At 37.8% G+C, this 22,369-nt stretch overlaps 2 protein-coding genes across 2 annotated transcripts in view; both read right to left on the bottom strand.

Annotated features, from left to right (window-relative positions):
• The window catches only part of si:dkey-21e13.3 (uncharacterized protein LOC100150043 homolog), a 6,819-nt gene extending 2,852 nt beyond the window's left edge, over positions 1 to 3,967 (bottom strand). The window contains exons 1-2 of the mRNA XM_061907307.1: positions 3,222 to 3,967; positions 320 to 427 (exon numbers count right to left, since the gene is read on the bottom strand). Of these exons, the coding sequence (XP_061763291.1) occupies positions 320 to 427; positions 3,222 to 3,291 (178 nt within the window). The 5' untranslated portion in view covers positions 3,292 to 3,967. The remainder of the gene's footprint in view (positions 1 to 319; positions 428 to 3,221) is intronic.
• Positions 3,968 to 7,919: 3,952 nt separating this feature from the next.
• Positions 7,920 to 16,934, bottom strand: si:ch73-127m5.2 (uncharacterized protein LOC561202 homolog). The gene is made up of 5 exons (XM_061907692.1): positions 16,779 to 16,934; positions 11,763 to 12,207; positions 11,502 to 11,702; positions 8,941 to 9,070; positions 7,920 to 8,879 (listed from the first exon to the last, which is right to left on the bottom strand). Exons 2-5 carry the CDS (start codon positions 12,130 to 12,132, stop codon positions 8,417 to 8,419), a joined length of 1,164 nt encoding a protein of 387 aa, XP_061763676.1. The 5' UTR covers positions 12,133 to 12,207; positions 16,779 to 16,934; the 3' UTR covers positions 7,920 to 8,416.
• Positions 16,935 to 22,369: the final 5,435 nt, after the last annotated feature.

Below are 22,369 nucleotides of genomic sequence, written 5' to 3'. Positions count from 1 at the left end.
AGAGTCCGGGGGTGGTGATCCGATTCAGAATGGATTCTCAATTCAGAATGGATTCTCAATTCAACACCATTTTTGATTCAAAACGATTCTCGCAATGTATTTTTTTTTTCCTGCTCCATGACTTGGTAAGGTTGTTTGGATTGGGTCATATAAGTACTGATGTGCTGTTATTCTTTTTAAGTTCAATTAGCAATTGAGTTACTTTCTGGAGGAATGTCGTTTATCATAGAACCCAATGTTTCCCCCAATATGGAGGGAAAAATTAGTTTATTTTGAAGAAATGTCAAAGATTCTGAGTTAAAGTCGTGGACCAACTCACTCCTCTCCTGGACGTTGACCAGCACGGTGCACAGGTGTGGCTTCAGCTCCTCTTCCATCATCTCCAGACCCAACACCCTGATGGCACCCAGGGCGTTGTTCAGGTTCTCTGTGGGCGCAAAGTCGGAAGGACTTTAATACGTCAAAGCTAGAAAACCAATACAATATACTGGAGGTCGATCAATATATGCTAAACTGGATGGCTAACCTGAGTTAGCATGCTAACGTTTTTTAGCCAGCGACTAGCGGAACTTGGTACCTGACAAGTGTTAACAAGTTAGCATTCTAACATGGGGGTGCTAACTTTTTTTTTTTTTTCCAAATTTGCAGCCGAACGCATGCTAACGTTAGCATTTTAGCATGCTAACAAGAACATGCCAACTTATGTTTATTCAATTTTGCAGCCGAACGCCTCAGACTTAGTACTTGACGCGTGTTAACTGTTAGCATGCTAAATTTAGCATTCAAGCATGCTAACTTTTTTCAGGCAATTTTACAACCAATTGTCCGCATGCTAACAGTTAGCATTTGAAGATACTAACATGAACATTTAAACTTTTTTTCATCCAATTTTTCAGCCGAACGCCTGAACTTAGTACTTGACGCGTGTTAACTGTTAGCATGCCAAATTTAGCATTGAAGCATGCTAACTTTTTTCAGGCAATTTTACAACCATGTTAATTGTCCACATGCTAACAGTTAGCATTTGAAGATACTAATATGAACATGCAAACTTTTTTTCATCCAATTTTGCAGCCGAACACTTCAGACTTAGTACTTGACGCATGTTAACTGTTACCATACTAAATTTAGCATTCAAGCATGCTAATTTTTTAGCCAATTTTAACAGCCATTTTAACTGTCCGCATGCCAACAGTTAGCATTTGAAGATACTAATATGAACATACCAACTATTTTTTTAATCAAATTTTGCAGCCGAACGCCTCAGACTTGGTACTTGACGAATGCTAACTGTTAGCATGCTAAATGTGGCATTTAAGCATGCTAACATTTTTGGGCAATTTTACAGCCATGTTAACTGTCTGCATGCTAACAGTTTGCATTTGAGGATACGAATATGAACATGCCAACTATTTTTTAATCAAATTTTGCAGCCGTAGGTATCAGACTTGGTACTTGATGAATGCTAACTGTTAGCATGCTAACTTTAGCATTCAAGCATCCTTACTTTTTTAGGCAATTTTACAGCCATGTTAGCTGTCCGCATGCTAACAGTTAGCATTCCGGCATACTAACATGAAAATGCTAACTTTTTTTTATCCAATTTTGCAGCCAAATGCTTCAGACTTGGTACTTGGCGCATGCTAACTAATAGCATGCCAACTCTAGCATTCAAACATACTAACTTTGTGAGGCAATTTTACAGCCATGTTAACTTTCTGCATGCTAACAGTTAGCATTTTGGCATAGCAACATTAACGTGCTAACTTTTTTAGCCAGTTTTGCAGCCTGCGACTCGCAGTACTTGGTACCTGACGCATTTTAACTGTTAGCATTCTAACATTGGTTTGCTAACTTTTTTTTTGTCATACAACTTGGTACATGATAGATGCTAAATAGCATGCTAACATTAGCATTCTAGCATGTTAACCTATTTTTATGCAAGTTTGCAGCCAAACACCTCAGTGTCATATAACTGGGTATAAGACACACTATACACTAAACTAGATGTCAAACATGAGTTAGCATGTTAACTTTTTTTTTTAGCCAATTTTGCAGCCAAACCTTGGACTCGTATAACTTAGTACTTGACACATTCTAACATTGGTGTGCTAACTATTTTTTTTTTTGCCAAATTTGCAGCTGAACACATCAGAGTCATATAACTTGGTACATGAAATATGCTAAATGGCATGTTAACGTTAGCATTCTAGCATGCTAACCTTTTTGGTAGGCAATTTTGCAGCCAAACACCTTAGTGTCATATAACTTGGTATATGACACACTATATACTAAACTAGATGTCAAACCTGAGTTAGCATGCTAACTTTTATTAGCCAATTTTGCAGCCGAATGCCTCAGACTTTTTACTCGACACATGCAAACTGCCACCATTTCAACATTATCATAACAATTGTGTGCTAACGTAGTTAGCCAATTTTATAGCCGAACGTCATATAACCTGGTGCTTGACACATGTTTACTCTCCGCATGCTAACAGTTACCATTCGGGCATGCTATATTTTACAGCTGTACACCTTAGGGTCATATAACTTGGGACTTGATACATGCTAACTTTTTAGCATGCTCAATTTTTTAGCTAATTTCATATGACTACATGTTATAGTCATATGAATTCGCACTCAATGCATCCTAACTGCTAGCATGTTAACGTTAGCACATCAAAGATAATAAAACCAATACAATATAGTTCAATCAATTTATGCTTAACTAGATGTCGAACCTTAGATAGCATGCTAACTTTGTTTTGGCCAATTTTGCAGCCAAATGCCTCAGGCTCGTATAACTTAGTACTTGAAACATGCTTACTGTTAGCATTCTAACATTGGTGTGCTAACTATTTTTTTTGCCAAATTTAAAGTTGAACACCTCAGTCATATAACATGGTACATGACATGTGGGAAATAGCATGCTAACGTTAGCATTCTAGCATGTTAACTTTTTTTTTAATCAATTTTGCAGCCAATACTAAAATATATGTCAAACCTTAGTTAACATGCTAACTTTTTTTTGTGCTAATTTTACAGCCAAATGCCTCCGACTCACACAACTTAGTACTCGACACATGCTAACTGTTAGCATGCCTAAGTTAGCATTCTAGCATGGGGCTAAGACAAATGTACACCCCTGGCCTAGAGACAATGTGTGACTGGATGGACCACATTCAAACCTTCCAAGGACCAGGTAGCGTCCAAACTCACCGTTCGGCGTGAAAGGCTGCAGGCGACTGGACGGGTGTGTGAACTTCAGCGGCACGTTGGGATGTCCCATCCTGCTCCCCTCCTAAATCCTTGGGCTTTTTCTCGACATTTTTTTAAAGTGCTCTCAGTCGTGACGCCCCTTCTTTTTGCGTGGTGGCACCAAGTGGAGGCTGACAGCGTCTGGCGTGGCCTGTCAGGGTTTAACGCCGAGCAAATCCCCCCCCACCGTAAAGCTCCTCTCTCCCCATCTGTGCGTGTTTCCTGGTATTAGCGGGCCGGCTGACGCTGCCGAGAGTATTTCTACCGCCCTAAAACCAACGTGAGCGTCTGTTAGCACGAAGGAAACGACTGGAAGAAGTTAGTGAAAGTAGATCTTCGTGCTACCAACTCATGAGGTTCTTATAGCTCGGCTTTAAAGACTCAATTTCAACGCAACTAGAAAGAGATTTTCGAACCTGTTTTGGAAAAGTTTCATAATAGTTTTTATACCAAATAACAAATATACAAGAGTTTGTTTGAATTGAGAATCGAACTTGGATCAGATCGTCATCATGGGATGGAGTCGTTAGGTTACACTCCAACATGCTGTTCGGGCAATAAAGGGACCCCAGGTCATTAGGTTACACTCCAACATGCTGTTCGGGCAATAAAGGGACCCTAGGTCATTAGGTTACACTCCAACATGCTGTTCAGAAAATATAGGGACCCTAGTCATTAGGTTACACTCCTACATGCTGTTCAGGCGCTAAAGGGACCTGACGATATGAACGTTTTGGTAAAGTTTCATAATAGTTTTTATACCAAATAACAAATATACAAGAGTTTGTTTGAACTGAGAATCAAACTTGGAATCAGCTCGTCACCATGGGATGGAGTCGTTAGGTTACACTCCTACATGCTGTTCAGGCGCTAAAGGGACCCGACAATAGGAACGTTTTGGAAAAGTTTCATAATAATTTTTATACCAAATAACAAATATACAAGAGTTTGTTTGAATTGAGAATCGAACTTGGATCAGCTCGTCACCATGGGATGGAGTCGTTAGGTTACACTCCTACATGCTGTTCAGGCGCTAAAGGGACCCGACGATATGAACGTTTCGGAAAAGTTTCCCAAAAGTTTTTATACCAAATAACAAATATACAAGAGTTTGTTTGAATTGAGAATCGAAATTGGATCAGATCGTCACCATGGGATGGAGCCGTTAGGTTACACTCCTACATGCTGTTCAGGCGCTAAAGGGACCCCACGATATGAACGTTTTGGAAAAGTTTTATAAAAGTTTTTATACCAAATAACAAATATACAAGAGTTTGTTTGAATTGAGAATCGAACTTGGATCAGCTCGTCATCATGGGATGGAGTCGTTAGGTTACACTCCAACATGCTGTTCAGGCAATATAGGGACCCTAGTCGTTAGGTTACACTCCTACATGCTGTTCAGGCGCTAAAGGGACCCGACGATATGAACGTTTTGGAAAAGTTTTATAAAAGTTTTTATACCAAATAACAAATATACAAGAGTTTGTTTGAATTGAGAATCGAACTTGGATCAGCTCGTCATCATGGGATGGAGTCGTTAGGTTACACTCCAACATGCTGTTCAGGCAATATAGGGACCCTAGTCATTAGGTTACACTCCTACATGCTGTTCAGGCGCTAGAGGGACCCGACGATATGAACGTTTTGGAAAAGTTTTATAAAAGTTTTTATACCAAATAACAAATATACAAGAGTTTGTTTGAATTGAGAATCGAAATTGGATCAGCTCGTCACCATGGGATGGAGTCGTTAGGTTACACTCCTACATGCTGTTCAGGCGCTAAAGAGACCCGACGATAGGAACGTTTTGGAAAAGTTTCACAATAGTTTTTATACCAAATAACAAATATACAAGAGTTTATTGGAATTGAGAATCGAAATTGGATCAGATCGTCACCATGGGATGGAGTCGTTAGGTTACACTCCTACATGCTGTTCAGGCGCTAAAGGGACCCCACGATATGAACATTTCCTATCACGGTTACTGCGACTGGGTCGCGGCGAATGACAGAACTTTACTGCAAAAGCTGGATGGGAGCAGTGAGGTCGACAGCGGAGGAGCGGCGGAAAGCATAATAGAAGCTAAACCAACAAACGCTAAAAAGGAATTTGATTGAATAGTCAGACAGCGACTAAGGGGCAGCTCCAAAAAAATTGACATTAAAATGGCAATTTCTGTTTATCCCAATTCTAAATCGATTTGAATAATTTTTCATAAAAAAAATATATATATACGTATATATATATATATGTATAGTTATACATATAGTTAAATATATAACTATATGTTAAAGTACCCAGGATTGTCACACACATGCAAAATTATTCTCTGCATTCAAACCATCACTCTTGATCAACTCCTGGAATATGAGGAGAGCAGTCAGCAGCAGCGGTGGCCACGCCCCGGAATCATTTTAGGTGATTTAACCCCCAATTCCCACCCTTGATCCTGAGTGCCAAGCAGGGGGGGAATGGGTCCCATTTTTTATAGTCTTTGGTATGACTCATAGAGTTATGTATATATAACCATGTATTTATGGATATATAGTTATATATAAAACCGTATATAGTTATATATAACTATATACGGTATATATGTGTATTTTTATATAGATACAGTATGTGGATATATGTATAAATATATATATATTTATATATGTACAGTATGTTTGTAGATATACATTTGTATATGTATATACATGTATATATACCTGAATATATGTATGTATATATATGTATGTGTATATATATATATATATATATATATGTATATATATATATATATATATTTACACACACATATGTATATGTACATAGATACACATAGATATATACATATACATACACGTGTGTGTATATATATATATATATATAATTTAGAAATATATATGTATGGATATATAACTTATATCCATACATATATGTTTCTAAATTATATATATATATATATATATATATATATATATATATATATATATATATATATATATATATATATATATATATATATGTATATATATATATATAACTTAGATACATATATTTATGTATTTATATAGTTATATATATAACTATATATTTATAGATATATAGTTATGTATATCTATATACAGTATATATGTGTATTTATATATATACAGTATGTGTGTATACATGTATAAATATATGTATATTTATATATAGGTACAGTATGTATCTATGTATATATATTTGTATATGCATATACATTCATATATACCTGAATATATGTATGTATGTATGTATATATGTGTGTGTGTATATGTACGTACGTACACATACATACATACATATATATATATATATATATATATTATATATATATATATATTTATATATACACACATAAATATATACATATACTATACATATATATACATATACTATACATATATATACACGTATATATATAAGTTATATATACAGTATATGTTTTTAAAGGCCTACAGAAAGCCACTACTACCCACCACACAGTCTGATAGTTTATATATCAATGATGAAATATTAACATTGCAACACATGCCAATACGGCCTTTTTAGTTTACTTAATTACAATTTTAAATTTCCATTGAGTTTCGTCTTTTAAACGTCGTGTAATGATGACGTGTATGCAAGACGTCACAGGTTTTTAGGAAGTATGAGCGCTGCACACACACACAGCTAAAAGTCGTCTGCTTTAACGGCATAATTACACAGTATTTTGGACATCTGTGTTGCTGAATCTTTTGCAATTTATTCAATTAATATTGGAGAAGTCACAGTAGAAAGATGGAGTTGGGAAGCTTTAGCCTTTAGCCACACAAACACACGGTGATTCCTTGTTTAAAATTTCTGGAGGTGAAACTTTCCTATGGATCAGAGCGCGGTCAAGAGAACATGGATCCCGACTACATGTCAACCAGCAGGTATCGGTGAGAAAATTGTGGTTAAAAAGTCAGTTCTTACCGGAGAAAAGCTGAGCTTGTGCCGTCCATAAAGCTGCCGTCGACTCTCCTGAGACATTGCGCGTCAACACACCCTTCCGACTATCAAGTACTATTAAACTCACTAAAACACTAGCAACACAATAGAAAGATAAGGGATTTCCCAGAATGATCCTAGTAAATGTGTCTAAAAACATCGGAATCCGTCCCAATGCAATCGCGTTTTTTTTTTGTTTTTTTTCTAGTACGTCGCTATCAATATCCTCAAACACAAATCTTTCATCCTCGCTCAAATTAATGGGGAAATTGTCGTTTTCTCGGTCCGAATAGCACTTTTTGTTGGAGGCTCCTATTAAAAACAATGTGAATATGTGAGGAGCCATCAAACATGTGACGTCATTGTCTGCGACTTCCAGTAGAGGCAGGGCTTTTCTCTTAGCACCGAAAGTTGCAAACTTTATCGTGGATGTTCTCTACTAAATCCTTTCAGCAAAAATGCTGCCAAGCTAAGAGCCAGATATGGGCCCCAGGCGTCACTTTGGGTACCCATGTCACACAGGGACAATCCTATAGATCAGAGGTGTGCAAATATGTTACATGTGTGTGCATTAAATATAAATATGATAGATATATAATTAATATGAGATAGGCTACAGCAACCCCGACGACCCCAAAAGGGACAAGCGGTACAAAATGAACGGATATTAAGAGTAGGTGAAAGTTTGACTCCTACCATGTTTATTTCTGTGACGAAAAGTTTTGTACTCGATCAAAAACATCGGTGCGGAGAGAGTGTTTGACATTTTTCCCATCATGCACTCTAATACATTTAAATGGCTGTAATTTTGAAATTTTAGGACGTTTTGGATGTTTTTCATCATTTCCACAATGTCCAGTGAGCAACTTGTATTACGTGTGCTGACATTTTTGTTAGCTGGAATGTTTCTTTTTTTTTTGCACCATGACTAGGGAAGGTTGTGTGATAAAGCTAAAAGTTGTGCTATTATTTCAGACTTCTTCCAAGGGTCATTGAGCTAAATTACTCACATTGTCCAACAGATGGCAGCATTCGGAACGCCTCCGGCATTTTAGATTGATTTGAACTACCTCGTGACGTCTTGAAGAAGCTGGCGACTCCCGCCTACAGGTGGTTGGCGCACATTACGACAAACAAATGTCTTTTTGGTCCTTCCTGAGTACGAGCTGGCGACGTCAAGCCGGTCTAGACCCACCAAGACCGGTAGAAACAGTCTCGTATCCCACGGCAACCAGAGTGATCAAGTTGTCCTGCATGTCGTCTGGCCTACAGGGGTCCACCTGGCCGGGGTCCACCTGGCCGGGGTCCGCGGGGCCGTCGTCCTGGCGGACCTTCTTCTTCGCCCTGCTCCTCCCCTTGGCCTTGGCGAGGACCCTCCCTTCATCCTTGACTCCGAGGGACGCCTTATCCTGCGCCTTGCGCTGCCGCCGGCGGGCGCGCCGCGTCTGCCGGGCGAGGTCGCCCGTGCCCGCGGTGGCGGTGGCGCCCGACAGGATGTGGATCTGCTGCTCGATGGCCGTGACGATCATGTCCAGAGCCACGTCCAGCATCCCCAGACCGAGGCCGTGCGTCACGCTGTCGAAAGACCCGCTGTTGGCCGGGTCCTTGAAGCACTTTCTCATGTCCTCCAGGTGGTTCCTGCACACAGGAAGCAGTTTGTGATCCCGTCCGTCTCTCTCGAGCACGGACGCTCACGTACTTTGTCTCGATGATTTTGGACCAGTGTTGGACGGTGTTTGTCTCGGGGAGGAGCTGCCTGGCCATGTTGCTGTAGTCCATGTAGTCGTGGGAGAAGTCCTTCATGTCGTCGCACAAAGCTCTGGTGTCACCTGTCCAAAGGTGATGTTGATATCAGTCCGATATCAGTCCCGTAAAAACAAGTATCGGCTTGTGTCAAAAATCCCCAATATTAGTTAGCTCCCTCACAAATAAATGTCCTCCAATAAAGACACAAGGTTGGTCTACTCTTCTGTTTTAGTGAAATGCTTTAGAAAGGACAAATGTGGTAGGCTGTCCTAGGAGCGAGCAGCTACACAACAGCTGAGCACACAATAGCACACAAGCTAGACATAATGTATGTAATAAGTAATACAACAGCACATTTGGCAATATCAACAAGTACCAAATATCATAGTTGCATATAGGGTTGTCCCGATACCACAATATGTTTCGATATCGGTACCGAAATGTGTTTCGATACCGAAATTAGTTTAGATACCGGTACCGAAATGTGTTCCGTTTCGATACTGGTCCTGAAATGTGTTTCGTTTCCATACCGGTCCCAAAATGTGTTCCGTTCGATACCAGTACTGAAATGTGTTTCGTTTCGATACCGGTACCGAAATGTGTTTCGTTTCCATACAGGTTCCGAAATGTGTTTCGTTTCCATACCGGTTCATAAATGTGTTTCGTTCAATACCGGTACCCAAATGTGTTTTGTTTGGATACCGGTACCGCAATGTGTTTTGTTTCGATACCGGTCCCGCAATGTGTTTTGTTTCGATACCAGTACCGCAATGTGTTTTCTTTCGATACCGGTTTCGCAATGTGTTTAGTTTCGATACCGGTACCACAATGTGTTTTGTTTCGATACCGGTACAGAAATGTGTTTCGTTTCAATACTGATACCGAAATGTGTTTTGTTTTGATACCCGTAACGCAATGTGTTTCGTTTCGATACCGGTACCGAAATGTGTTTCGTTTCCATACCGGTTCCGAAATGTCTTTCATTCGATACCGGTACCCAAATGTGTTTCGTTTCGATACCGGTCCCGCAATGTGTTTTCTTTCGATACCGGTCTCGCAATGTGTTTCGTTTCGATACCGGCACCACAATGTGTTTTGTTTCGATACCGGTACCACAATGTGTTTTGTTTCGATACCGGTACAGAAATGTGTTTCGTTTCAATACTGATACCGAAATGTGTTTTGTTTTAATACCGGTAACGCAATGTGTTTCGTTTCGATATCGGTACCAAAATGTGTTTCAATACCAGTACCGAAATATGTTTCGATATCGAAATGTGTATCGATACCGGTACTAAAATGTGTTTCAATACCGGTACCAAAATGTGTTTTGTTTGATACCGGTACCGAAATGTGTTTTGTTCGATACTGGCATCGAAATGTGTTTTGTTTCGTTACCGGTCCCCAAATGTGTCTCGTTCGTACCGGTACCGAAATGTGTTTCGTTTCGATACTGGTATCGAAATGCGTTTCGTTTCGATACCGATACCGAAATGTGTTTTGTTTCGATACTGGAATCGAAATGTGTTTCGTTTCGATACCGGTAACGAAATGTGTTTCGTTTTAATACTGATACTGAAATGTGTTTTGTTTGATACTGATACCGAAATGTGTTTAGTTTGATACCGGCATCGAAACGTGTTTTGTTTCGTTACCGGTCCCCAGATGTGTTTCGTGTATACCGGTACCGAAATGTGTTTCGTTTCGATACCGGTACCGAAATGTGTTTCTTTTCGATACCGGTTCCGAAATGGTTTTCGTTTCAATACAGATACCGAAATGTGTTTCGTTTCGATACTGGTTTTGAAATGTGTTTCGTTTCGATACCAGTAATGAAATGTGTTTCGTTTTAATACTGATACCGAAATGTGTTTTGTTTGATACCGGTACCGAAATGTTTTTCGTTTTGATACCAGCACCGAAGATACCGGTCCCGAAATGTGTTTTGTTCGATACCGGTACTGAAATGGTTTTTGTTTCGATACCGGTACCGAAATGTGTTTCGTTTCCATACCGGTACCGAAATGTGTTTCGTTTCCATACCGGTACTGAAATGTGTTTAGTTTCGAGAATGGTACCGAAGATACCGGTCCCAAAATTTAAATGATCTTTGACAAGGGTTTTTGCAGTAGGACCTTAAAAACAGCCTTTTTTACTGTCATGTAGATGATCTTTGACTAGATTTTTACAGCAGGACATTAAAACAGCCTTTTTGTCTGTCAAATAGAGGATCTTTGACGAGCTTTTTTGCAGTAGGACCTTTTTTTAATTCATTAGTACCACAATACTACACTAGTGATGCACTATACATTGTTCACATTTACATAGCTTATGCAGAAATGTGCTTCAATATACAAACATTTCTATTTACAAACCAAATAAGTTTGCAAATCGAGGTTCCACTGTCATACGATTCCTGCTGATATCGCATGGAATCAATATTGATATCAGCAATATTCAAATCGGCAACATATAGGAAGTGAAAATGGCGCACTTGGGAGGAGATGTTCTAACCTTCAGTGAGTTTGGAGAAGGAGGAGGACACGGAGGTGGTGGTGCTGGGCGTGAGGCCCAGGACGTTGAGGGACTCCAAGAGCGTCTTCTTGCTGGCCGGCCCCCGGCTCACTCGGGTGTAGGCGGCCAGAGAGCGCAGGGACATCTTCTCCGGGGCCTCCAGGCGGCGTTTGATCTCCTCGTAGGAGATGAGATGTTTGCCTGAGAGAAAAGGCGGGCATTGGATGAGCACGCTCAAGGAGGCGGGGTTAGTTCACTTACGAGCCTTGGAGCCTTTCATGTTGGGGTCCAGGAGGGAGGACACCTCTGCAAAGGGCATCTGGGCCGAGAAGTCGGAGTTCTGCAGAGGTCCCGGGTCCTGGGCCGCTTCCTCGTTCTGGACCGGGGCGGACACCTGCATCTGAGGCTGAAGGGCGTCCATGTCCACGTGGGTGGTCTCCAGCGGGACGTGGTCTTGCGGAGGAGGGAGGATCAGAGTGTTCTCAGCGAGACTCTGGAGACCCAAGCTCTCCTGCATCACCGTCCCCGCTTGGTCTGAGGACACCTGGAAGAGTCCCATGACCGGCTTCACCACCGTGAAGACCATGTTGCCCTGGGCATCCAGACCCAGGACCCTGGTGGACTGCTCCATCTTGAAGTTAGAGTCCTTTTTTTTTTTTTACACTTTTAGGAGGCTCTTCATCACTCTGGACATAGTAGATGTTTCCTACAAGACAAAACCAGATGTTTGCTGAAGTCCTGCAATCATGTTCAGTTCAAAGTTTAGGAGTGACTAACATTTGCGTTGTCAAAACAGAGGATCTTTGACTGGGTTTTTTGCAGTAGGACCTTAAAAACAGCCTTTCTCCTGTCTTATAGAGGATCTTTAACAAGATTTTTTGCAGAATGACCTTAAAAACAGCCTTTCTCCTGTCATATAGAGGATCTTTGACTAGCTTTTTTGCAGTAGAACCTTAAAAACAGCCTTGTCCTGTCATATAGAGGATCTTTAACAAGATTTTTTGCAGAACGACCTTAAAAACTAAATTTTTCCTGTTTTATAGAGGATCTTTGATGAGATTTTTTGCAGTAGGACCTTAAAAACAGCCTTTCTCCTGTCATATAGAGGATCTTTAACAAGATTTTTTGCAGAACGACCTTAAAAACTAAATTTTTCCTGTTTTATAGAGGATCTTTGATGAGATTTTTTGCAGTAGGACCTTAAAAACAGCATTTTTCCTGTCATATAGAGGATCTTTCACAACCTATATTGCAGTAGAACCTTAAAAACAGCATTTTTCCTGTCATATAGAGGATCTTTCACAAGCTATATTGAAGTAGGACCTTAAAAACAGCATTTTTCCTGTCTTACAGAGGATCTATGATGAGCTTTTTTGCAGAACGACCTTAAAAACAGCCTTTCTCCTGTCATATAGAGGATCTTTAACAAGATTTTTTGCAGAACGACCTTAAAAACTAAATTTTTCCTGTTTTATAGAGGATCTTTGATGAGATTTTTTGCAGTAGGACCTTAAAAACAGCATTTTTCCTGTCATATAGAGGATCTTTCACAACCTATATTGCAGTAGAACCTTAAAAACAGCCTTTTTCCTGTCATATAGAGGATCTTTCACAACCTATATTGCAGTAGAACCTTAAAAACAGCATTTTTCCTGTTATATAGAGGATCTTTGACTAGCTTCTTTGAAGTAGGACCTTAAAAACAGCCTTTCTCCTGTCATATAGAGGATCTTTAACAAGATTTTTTGCAGAACGACCTTAAAAACTAAATTTTTCCTGTTTTATAGAGGATCTTTGATGAGCTTTTTTGCAGTAGGACCTTAAAAACAGCATTTTTCCTGTCATATAGAGGATCTTTGACTAACTTATTTGCGGTAGGACCTTAAAACAGCCTTTCTCCTGTCATAGAGACGATCTTTAACAAGCTTTTTTGCAGAACGACCTTAAAAACCGCATTTTTCCTGTCATATAGAGGATCTTTGATGAGATTTTTTGTAGTATGACCTTAAAAACAGCTATTTTCCTGTCATATAGAGGATCTTTCACAAGCTATATTGAAGTAGGACCTTAAAAACAGCATTTTTCCTGTCTTATAGAGGATCTATGATGAGCTTTTTTGCAGAACGACCTTAAAAACAGCCTTTCTCCTGTCATATAGAGGATCTTTAACAAGATTTTTTGCAGAAAGACCTTAAAAACTAAATTTTTCCTGTTTTATAGAGGATCTTTGATGAGCTTTTTTGCAGTAGGGCCTTAAAAACAGCATTTTTCCTGTCATATAGAGGATCTTTCACAAGCTATATTGCAGTAGAACCTTAAAAACAGCATTTTTCCTGTTATATAGAGGATCTTTGACTAGCTTCTTTGAAGTAGAACCTTAAAAACAGCCTTTTTCCTGTCATATAGAGGATCTTTAACAAGATTTTTTCGCAGAAAGACCTTAAAAACTAAATGTTTCCTGTTTTATAGAGGATCTTTGATAAGCTTTTTTGCAGTACGACCTTAAAAACAGCATTTTTCCTGTCATATAGAGGATCTTTCACAAGCTATATTGCAGTAGAACCTTAAAAACAGCATTTTTCCTGTCATATAGAGGATCTTTGACTAGATTCTTTGAAGTAGGACCTTAAAAACAGCCTTTCTCCTGTCATATAGAGGATCTTTAACAAGATTTTTCCGCAGAACGACCTTAAAAACTAAATTTTTCCTGTTTTATAGAGGATCTGTGATGAGCTTTTTTGCAGTAGGACCTTAAAAACAGCATTTTTCCTGTCATATAGAGGATGTTTCACAAGCTATATTGCAGTAGAACCTTAAAAAAAGTATTTTTCCTGTTATATAGAGGATCTTTGACTAGATTCTTTGAAGTAGGACCTTAAAAACAGCCTTTCTCCTGTCATATAGAGGATCTTTAACAAGATTTTTTGCAGAACGACCTTAAAAACTAAATTTTTCCTGTTTTATAGAGGATCTTTGATGAGCTTTTTTGCAGTAAGACCTTAAAAACAGCATTTGTCCTGTTATATAGAGGATCTTTCACAAGCTATATTGCAGTAGGACCTTAAAAACAGCATTTTTCCAGTTATATAGAGGATCTTTGACTAGCTTATTTGCAGTAGGACCTTAAAAACAGCTCCTGTCATTTAGAGGATCTTTAACAATCTTTTTTGCAGAACGACCTTAAAAACTAAATTTTTCCTGTTTTATAGAGGATCTTTGATGAGCTTTTTTGCAGTAGGACCTTAAAAACAGCATTTTTCCTGTCATATAGAGGATCTTTGATGAGCTTTTTTGCAGTAAGACCTTAAAAACAGCCTTTGTCCTGTTATATAGAGGATCTTTCACAAGCTATATTGCAGTAGGACCTTAAAAACAGCATTTTTCCTGTTATATAGAGGATCTTTGACTAGCTTATTTGCAGGACCTTAAAACAGCCTTTCTCCTGTCATAGAGATGATCTTTAACAAGCTTTTTTGCGGAACGACCTTAAAAACAGCATTTTTCCTGTCATATAGAGGATCTTTGATGATCTTTTTTGTAGTAGGACCTTAAAAACAGCATTTTTCCTGTCATATAGAGGATATTTGATGAGCTTTTTTGCAGTAGGACCTTAAAAACAGCCTTTCTCCTGTCATATAGAGGATCTTTAACAAGATTTTTTGCAGAACGACCTTAAAAACTAAATTTTTCCTGTTTTATAGAGGATCTTTGATGAGCTTTTTTGCAGTAGGACCTTAAAAACAGCATTTTTCCTATCACATAGAGGATCTTTCACAACCTATATTGCAGTAGAACCTTAAAAACAGCATTTTTCCTGTCATATAGAGGATCTTTGATGAGCTTTTTTGCAGTAAGACCTTAAAAACAGCCTTTGTCCTGTTATATAGAGGATCTTTCACAAGCTATATTGCAGTAGGACCTTAAAAACAGCATGTTTCCTGTTATATAGAGGATATTTGACTAGCTTATTTGCAGGACCTTAAAAACAGCCTTTCTCCTGTCATAGAGATGATCTTTAAAAAGCTTTTTTGCGGAACGACCTTAAAAACAGCATTTTTCCTGTCATATAGAGGATCTTTGATGGGCTTGTTGCAGTATGACCTTGAAAACAGCATTTTTCCTGTCATATAGAGGATCTTTGATGAGTTGTTTTGCAGTAAGACCTTACAAACAGCCTTTTTCTTGTCATAGAGAGGATCTTTAACAAGCTTTTTTGCAGAACGACCTTAAAAACAGCATTTTTCCTGTCATATAGAGGATCTTTGATGAGATTTTTTGCAGTAACACCTCAAAAAATGCCTTTTTCCTGTCATATAGAGGATCTTTTACAAGCTATATTGCAGTAGGACCTTAGAAACAGCATTTTTCCTGTCATATAGAGGATCTCTGATGAGCTTTTTTGCAGAACGACATTAAAAACAGCATTGTTCCTGTCATATAGAGGATCTTTAACAAGCTTTTTTGCAGAACAACCTTTAAAACAGTTATGATTATGTTTCGAAAGGGCACGTGAGAAAAATAATTAAGTCTCCAAGGGGGTGTGTGAAAAAAAATGCCTTCAAGGGGGGCGTGAGAAAGAAAAAGAGTCCCCAAAGGGAGTGTGAAAGAAAAGTATGACTACAATGGGGTACGGGAGAGAAAATCTGTCTCGAAACGGCACATGAGAAAAAAAAGAATAATCCGAGGGGGGCGTGAGAAAAAAATGCCTCCAAGGGGGTCATGAGATTGAAATGATGTTCCCAAAGGGAGCGTGAGAGAAAATTATGTCTTATATGTAATTATTACATTACTGTACTCTGCAGATATATCAATATTTACTTTTGATAATTAAATGATTAGCATATCATGTTGCATAATCCATCCATCCATCCATCCATTTCCTACCGCTTATTCCCTTTGGGGTCAGATATTACAATTTTAAATGCGATGTGATGACGTCACTACACTGGTTCTACAAGTAAGAAAAGTAAAACTCAAATAAAGGTTTTCTTTCAGTCAGGGGTCACTTAAGGGCTATTTTACTGTTTAAAAAAAATTAAAATTAAAAAAGTGTAAGTTACTTCGCTGTTTATTTTTATTTTTAACCAACCGAAATGAAACATTGCAACGTTTTCACATTCCAGTCAAAATGGCCGCCGTTGTCTTTGCTAGTTTTGTACCGCGGTTCCAAGTCAAATGTTTTATCCGAGAAGCGGGCGTCGCTCCGGAGTCGGAGCCGCGACTCGAACCGTCGTCGGCGGCGTCGACGGAGCAACTAGTGACGGCGGCTCCACTCACCGAGTCGCTGCGCGGTCCCACTGATCCTAGAACGGTCTTCGTCGAGCCCAGCGACATTTTCCCTTCTTCTCTGCTGTTGCTTCGGCGGGTTGCAAATCAGCTCGACGCGCACCACTGGCGGGAGGCCAAACACGAGCTCCAATTGGTCGGAGGACACGTCAGTCAATCAAGAGTGACTCCCTATTGGTCAGAGCCGCTGCCGAAAGGCCGTGAAGGAGGCCGTACTTCCGGGTAATGCCCAAGCGTCATGTTTTACTTTTTTTTTATACTTTTGTTTGGTTACACTTTGGTTATACTTTTTTTCTAAATTTGTTTTCATTTTCGTTTTTTTTTATTTATCACCCTTTTTTAAATATATAAATAAAACGCTTTTTTTATGGCAAAAACACAAAATATGCAATAAATTCACCCAAAAGTGTAAGGATACGGGGCAATGTATTTAATTGTAAAAGCCAATACCATATTTAGATTTCTCATATTATTTAGAGGATCTCTGATTAACTTTTTTGCAGGGGGACCTTTAAAAAAAGCCATTTTCCTTGTCATATAGAGCAGTGGTCCCCAACCACCGGGCCGCAGAATAATTTTTTATTAAAAAATAAATTAATTAATTTTAAAAAATGTATTAAATCAACCTAAAAAACACAATATGCACTTACAATTAGTGCACCAACCACAAAAACCTCAATTTTTAATGACAAAAACGTCCCTTTTTCATGACAAAGAATAAAAAATAAAAATAATATATATATGTATATATATATATTTTTTTTTTTAATTAATTTTTTTTTTTTTTTTAACTAAAAAATTCTTCTGCGGCCCGGTACCCAGAATTTTTTTTATTCATTTTTATTTTAAAAAAAAGATAAATTAAAATTTTTATTTTTTTATGAAATCAGCATAAAAAACACTTACAATTAATGCACCAACCACAAAAACCTCCCCTTTTCATGACAAAAACGTCCCTTTTTTATGACAAAGAAAAAAAAAAAAGGATCCCCCCCCCACCCCCCCCCCCCCCGGGCCGCGTGACAAATTATTAACCGTTGACCGGTCCGCGGATACAAAAAGGTTGGGGACCACTGATATAGAGGATCTTTGACTAGCTTTTTTGCAGATATACCTTAAAAACAGCATTTCTCCTATCATATAGAGGATCTCTGATTAACTTGTTTGCAGTAGGACCTTAAAAACAAGCCTTTTCCTGTCAAATAGAAGATATTAGACTAGCTTTTTTGCAGCAGGACTTCAGAACAGCATTTTCTTGTCATATAAAGGATCTCTGATTACTTGTTTGCAGTAGGACATAAAAAAAAAATTCGTATAGAGGGTCTTTGACTAGCTGTTTTGCAGTAGGACCTTAAAAACAGATTTTTTTTTTTCTGTCATATTGAGGATCTTTGACAAGCTTTTCTGCAGTAGGACCTTAAAAACAGCATTTTTCTTGTCATATAAAGCAGTGGTCCCCAACCTTTTTGTATCCGCAGACCGGTCAACGCTTAATAATTTGTCCCTTCGTTGTCATGAAAAAGTAACGTTTTTTTACATGAAAAAGGGAGTTTTTTTGTGGTTGGTGCACTAATTGTAAGTGTTTTTTATGTTGATTTAATACAAAAATAAAAAAATAAAAATATTTTTAATTTTTTTTTAATAAAAAATTCTTCTGCGGCCCGGTGGTTGGGGACCACCGATATAAGGGATCTCCGATTAACTTTTTTGCTGTAGGATCTTAAAAACAGATTTTTTTTCTGTCGTATAGAGGATCTTTTCGACTAGCTTTTTTGCAGTGGAACCTTAAAAACGGACCATTTCTCCTGTCTTATAGAGCAGTGGTCCCCAACCACCGGGCCGCAGAAGAATTTTTTATTAAAAAAAAAACAAAAAAAAATATTTTAATAAATCAACATAAAAAACACAATATACACTTACAAATATTGCACCAACCACAAACAACTCCCTTTTTCATGACAAAAAGGTCCCTTTTTCATGACAGAGAAGAAAAAGAAAAAAGGAAAAAGGAAAAAAAAAGGACGTTGACCGGTCCGCGGATACAAAAAAGTTGGGGACCACTGTTATAGAGGATCTTTGATTAACTTTTTTATATTAGGACCTTAAAAACAACCCTTTTGCTGTCATATAGAGGATATTTGAAATGGTTCTTTGCAGTAGGACCTCAAAAACAGCCTTTTTGCTGTCATGTAGAGGATCTTTGATTAACTTTTTTTAATAGTAGGACCTTAAAAACAACCTTTTTGCTGTCATATAGAGGATATTTGAAATGGTTCTTTGCAGTAGGACCTCAAAAACAGCCTTTTTGCTGTCATGTAGAGGATCTTTGATTAACTTTTTTTAATAGTAGGACCTTAAAAACAACCTTTTTGCTGTCATATAGAGGATCTTTGACATGTTTTTTCGCAGTAGGACCTTAAAAACATATTTTTTTCTGTCATATAGAGGATCTTTTCGACTAGCTTTTTTGCAGTAGGACCTTGAAAACAGACCACTTCTCCTGACATATAGAGGATCTTTGATTAACTTTTTTATAGTAGCTACCTTAAAAACAACCCTTTTGCTGTCAGAGGATCTTTGACATGGTTTTTTGCAGTAGGACCTTAAAAACAGCCTTTTCCCTGTCATATAGAAGATCTTTGATTAACTTTTTTTTTATAGTAGGACCTTAAAAACAGCCTTTTCCCTGACATATAGAGGATCTTTGATTAACTTTTTTTTTATAGTAGGACCTTAAAAACAACCTTTTTGCTGTCATATAGGATTTTTGACTTGCTTTTTTGCAGTAGGACCTTAAAAACAACATTTTTGCTGTCATATAGAGGATCTTTTCGACTAGCTTTCTTGCAGTAGGACCTTAAAAACAGACCATTTCTCCTGTCTTATAGAGGATATTTGATTAACTTTTTTATAGTAGGACCTTAAAAACAACCTTTTTGCTTTCATATAGGATTTTTGACTTGCTTTTTTGCAGTAGGACCTTAAAAACAACCTTTTTGCTGTCATATAGAGGATCTTTTCGACTAGCTTTTTTTGCAGTAGGACCTTAAAAACGGACCACTTCTCCTGTCTTATAGAGGATATTTGATTAACTTTTTTATAGTAGGACCTTAAAAACAACCTTTTTTGCTGTCATATAGGATTTTTGACTTGCTTTTTTGCAGTAGGACCTTAAAAACAACCTTTTTGCTGTCATATAGAGGATCTTTTCGACTAGCTTTTTTTGCAGTAGGACCTTAAAAACGGACCACTTCTCCTGTCTTATAGAGGATATTTGATTAACTTTTTTATAGTAGGACCTTAAAAACAACCTTTTTTGCTGTCATATAGGATCTTTGACATGGTTTTTTGCAGTAGGACCTTAAAAACAGCCTTTTCCCTGTCATATAGAGGATCTTTGATTAACTTTTTTTTATAGTAGGACCTTAAAAACAACCTTTTTGCTGTCATATAGAAGATCTTTTCGACTAGCTTTCTTGCAGTAGGACCTTAAAAACAGACCATTTCTCCTGTCTTATAGAGGATGTTTGATTAACTTTTTTATAGTAGGACCTTAAAAACAACCCTTTTGCTGTTATATAGAGGATCTTTGACATGTTTTTTTGCAGTAGGACCTTAAAAACAGACCATTTCTCCTGTCTTATAGAGGATGTTTGATTAACTTTTTTATAGTAGGGCCTTAAAAACAACCCTTTTGCTGTTATATAGAGGATCTTTGACATGTTTTTTTGCAGTAGGACCTTAAAAACAGCCTTTTCCCTGACATATAGAGGACCTTTGATTAACTTTTTTTTATAGTAGGACCTTAAAAACAGCCTTTGTGCTGTCATATAGAGGATCTTTGACATGTTTTTTCGCAGTAGGACCTTAAAAACATATTTTTTTCTGTCATATAGAGGATCTTTTCGACTAGCTTTTTTTGCAGTAGGACCTTAAAAACGGACCATTTCGCCTGTCTTATAGAGGATCTTTGATTAACTTTTTTATAGTAGGACCTTAAAAACAACCCTTTTGCTGTCATATAGAGGATCTTTGACTTGTTTTGCAGTAGGACCTTGAAAACAGCCTTTTCCCTGTCATATAGAGGATCTTTGAGTAACTTTTTTTATAGTAGGACCTTTAAAACAACCCTTTTGCTGTCATATAGAGGATCTTTGAAATGTTTTTTTTGCAGTAGGACCTTAAAAACAGCCCTTTCCCTGTCATATAGAGGATCTTTGATTAACTTTTTTTTATAGTAGGACCTTAAAAACAACCCTTTTGCTGTCATATAGAGGATCTCTGACTTGTTTTGCAGTAGGACCTTAAAAACAGCCTTTTCCCTGTCATATAGAGCAGTGGTCCCCAACCACCGGGCCGCGGTACCGGGCCGTGGCCCGATTGGTACCGGGCCGCAGAAGAAAAAATTGTATTTTTTATTTTTTTATTATTAAATCAACATAAAAAACACAATATACACTTACAAATAGTGCACCAACCACAAAAAACTCCCTTTTTCATGACAGACGAAAAAAAAAAAAAAAGGAACCCTCCCTCGATACAAAAAGGTTGGGGACCACTGATTTAGAGGATCTTTGATTAACTTTTTTTATAGTAGGACTTTAAAAACAACCTTTTTGCTGTCATATAGAGGATCTTTGACTTGCTTTTTTGCAGTAGGACCTTAAAAACAACCTTTTTGCTGTCATATAGAGGATCTTTTTTGCAGTAGGACTTTTAAATATTTTTCCTGTCACATAGGATCTCTGAATTACATTTATTTTCAACCTTTAGGGCTACCCTCAAATTTAGTCCGGGGGATCAGAAGGGTCTCCCTCATAAATATGTTATTACGTTAAATGCTTAAATCTGCATATCAACTTCAGATTTGTCGATAGTTGTATTTTATTTATTTTTTAAAATAAAGAAAACACATTTTTATGGGAAAAACACAACATATGCAATACATATCCCCCCAAATTTGAATATATTTAATTTTTAAAAGCCAATACCATATATAGATATTTTTAAAAGAAATAAAACCCCGAATGTCTGTTTTGTGTTGTTAGCATCGGAGCATTAAAAATTAACATGGCGACACGATAAATCTGATAACAATAAAATATAGCTCAGGTAGGTGTTTTAAGGTGAGCAAATCAAGCGCTCATTTTCTGTCACTCATGTCGCAATCTCACCCTGAGCCCAGCGTAAACAAACACGGCGTCGAACCTTTGAGACTCCTTCAGTGTTTCAGAGGAAAACATTTCATGTAATATTTGCATCAAACATGTGGTGAGGAGAAATAATGTCACGCTTTAACACATCAAAACTTTTATCAGCTACAAGAAACGACATTTTGAATAGACTCCTGCTGCTGACGAAATGGCACCAGAGGAAACACATGTGTTTACATTAAAACCATCCATCCATCCATCTTCTTCCCTTTATTCAGGGTCGGGTCGCGGGGACAGCAGCCTAAGCAGGGAAGCCCAGACTTTCCTCTCATTAAAACATCAAAATCAATTAAAAAAAACAATTATTTTAGTGTCAACATTCCAATTTTCACTGTTAATTTACACCTATTTAATGTATTCCAATTGAAA

This window comes from Nerophis ophidion, linkage group LG08 (genome assembly GCF_033978795.1).
Source record: "Nerophis ophidion isolate RoL-2023_Sa linkage group LG08, RoL_Noph_v1.0, whole genome shotgun sequence".
Taxonomy (NCBI): domain Eukaryota; kingdom Metazoa; phylum Chordata; class Actinopteri; order Syngnathiformes; family Syngnathidae; genus Nerophis; species Nerophis ophidion.
This window is presented reverse-complemented; position numbering and strand designations above follow the sequence as displayed.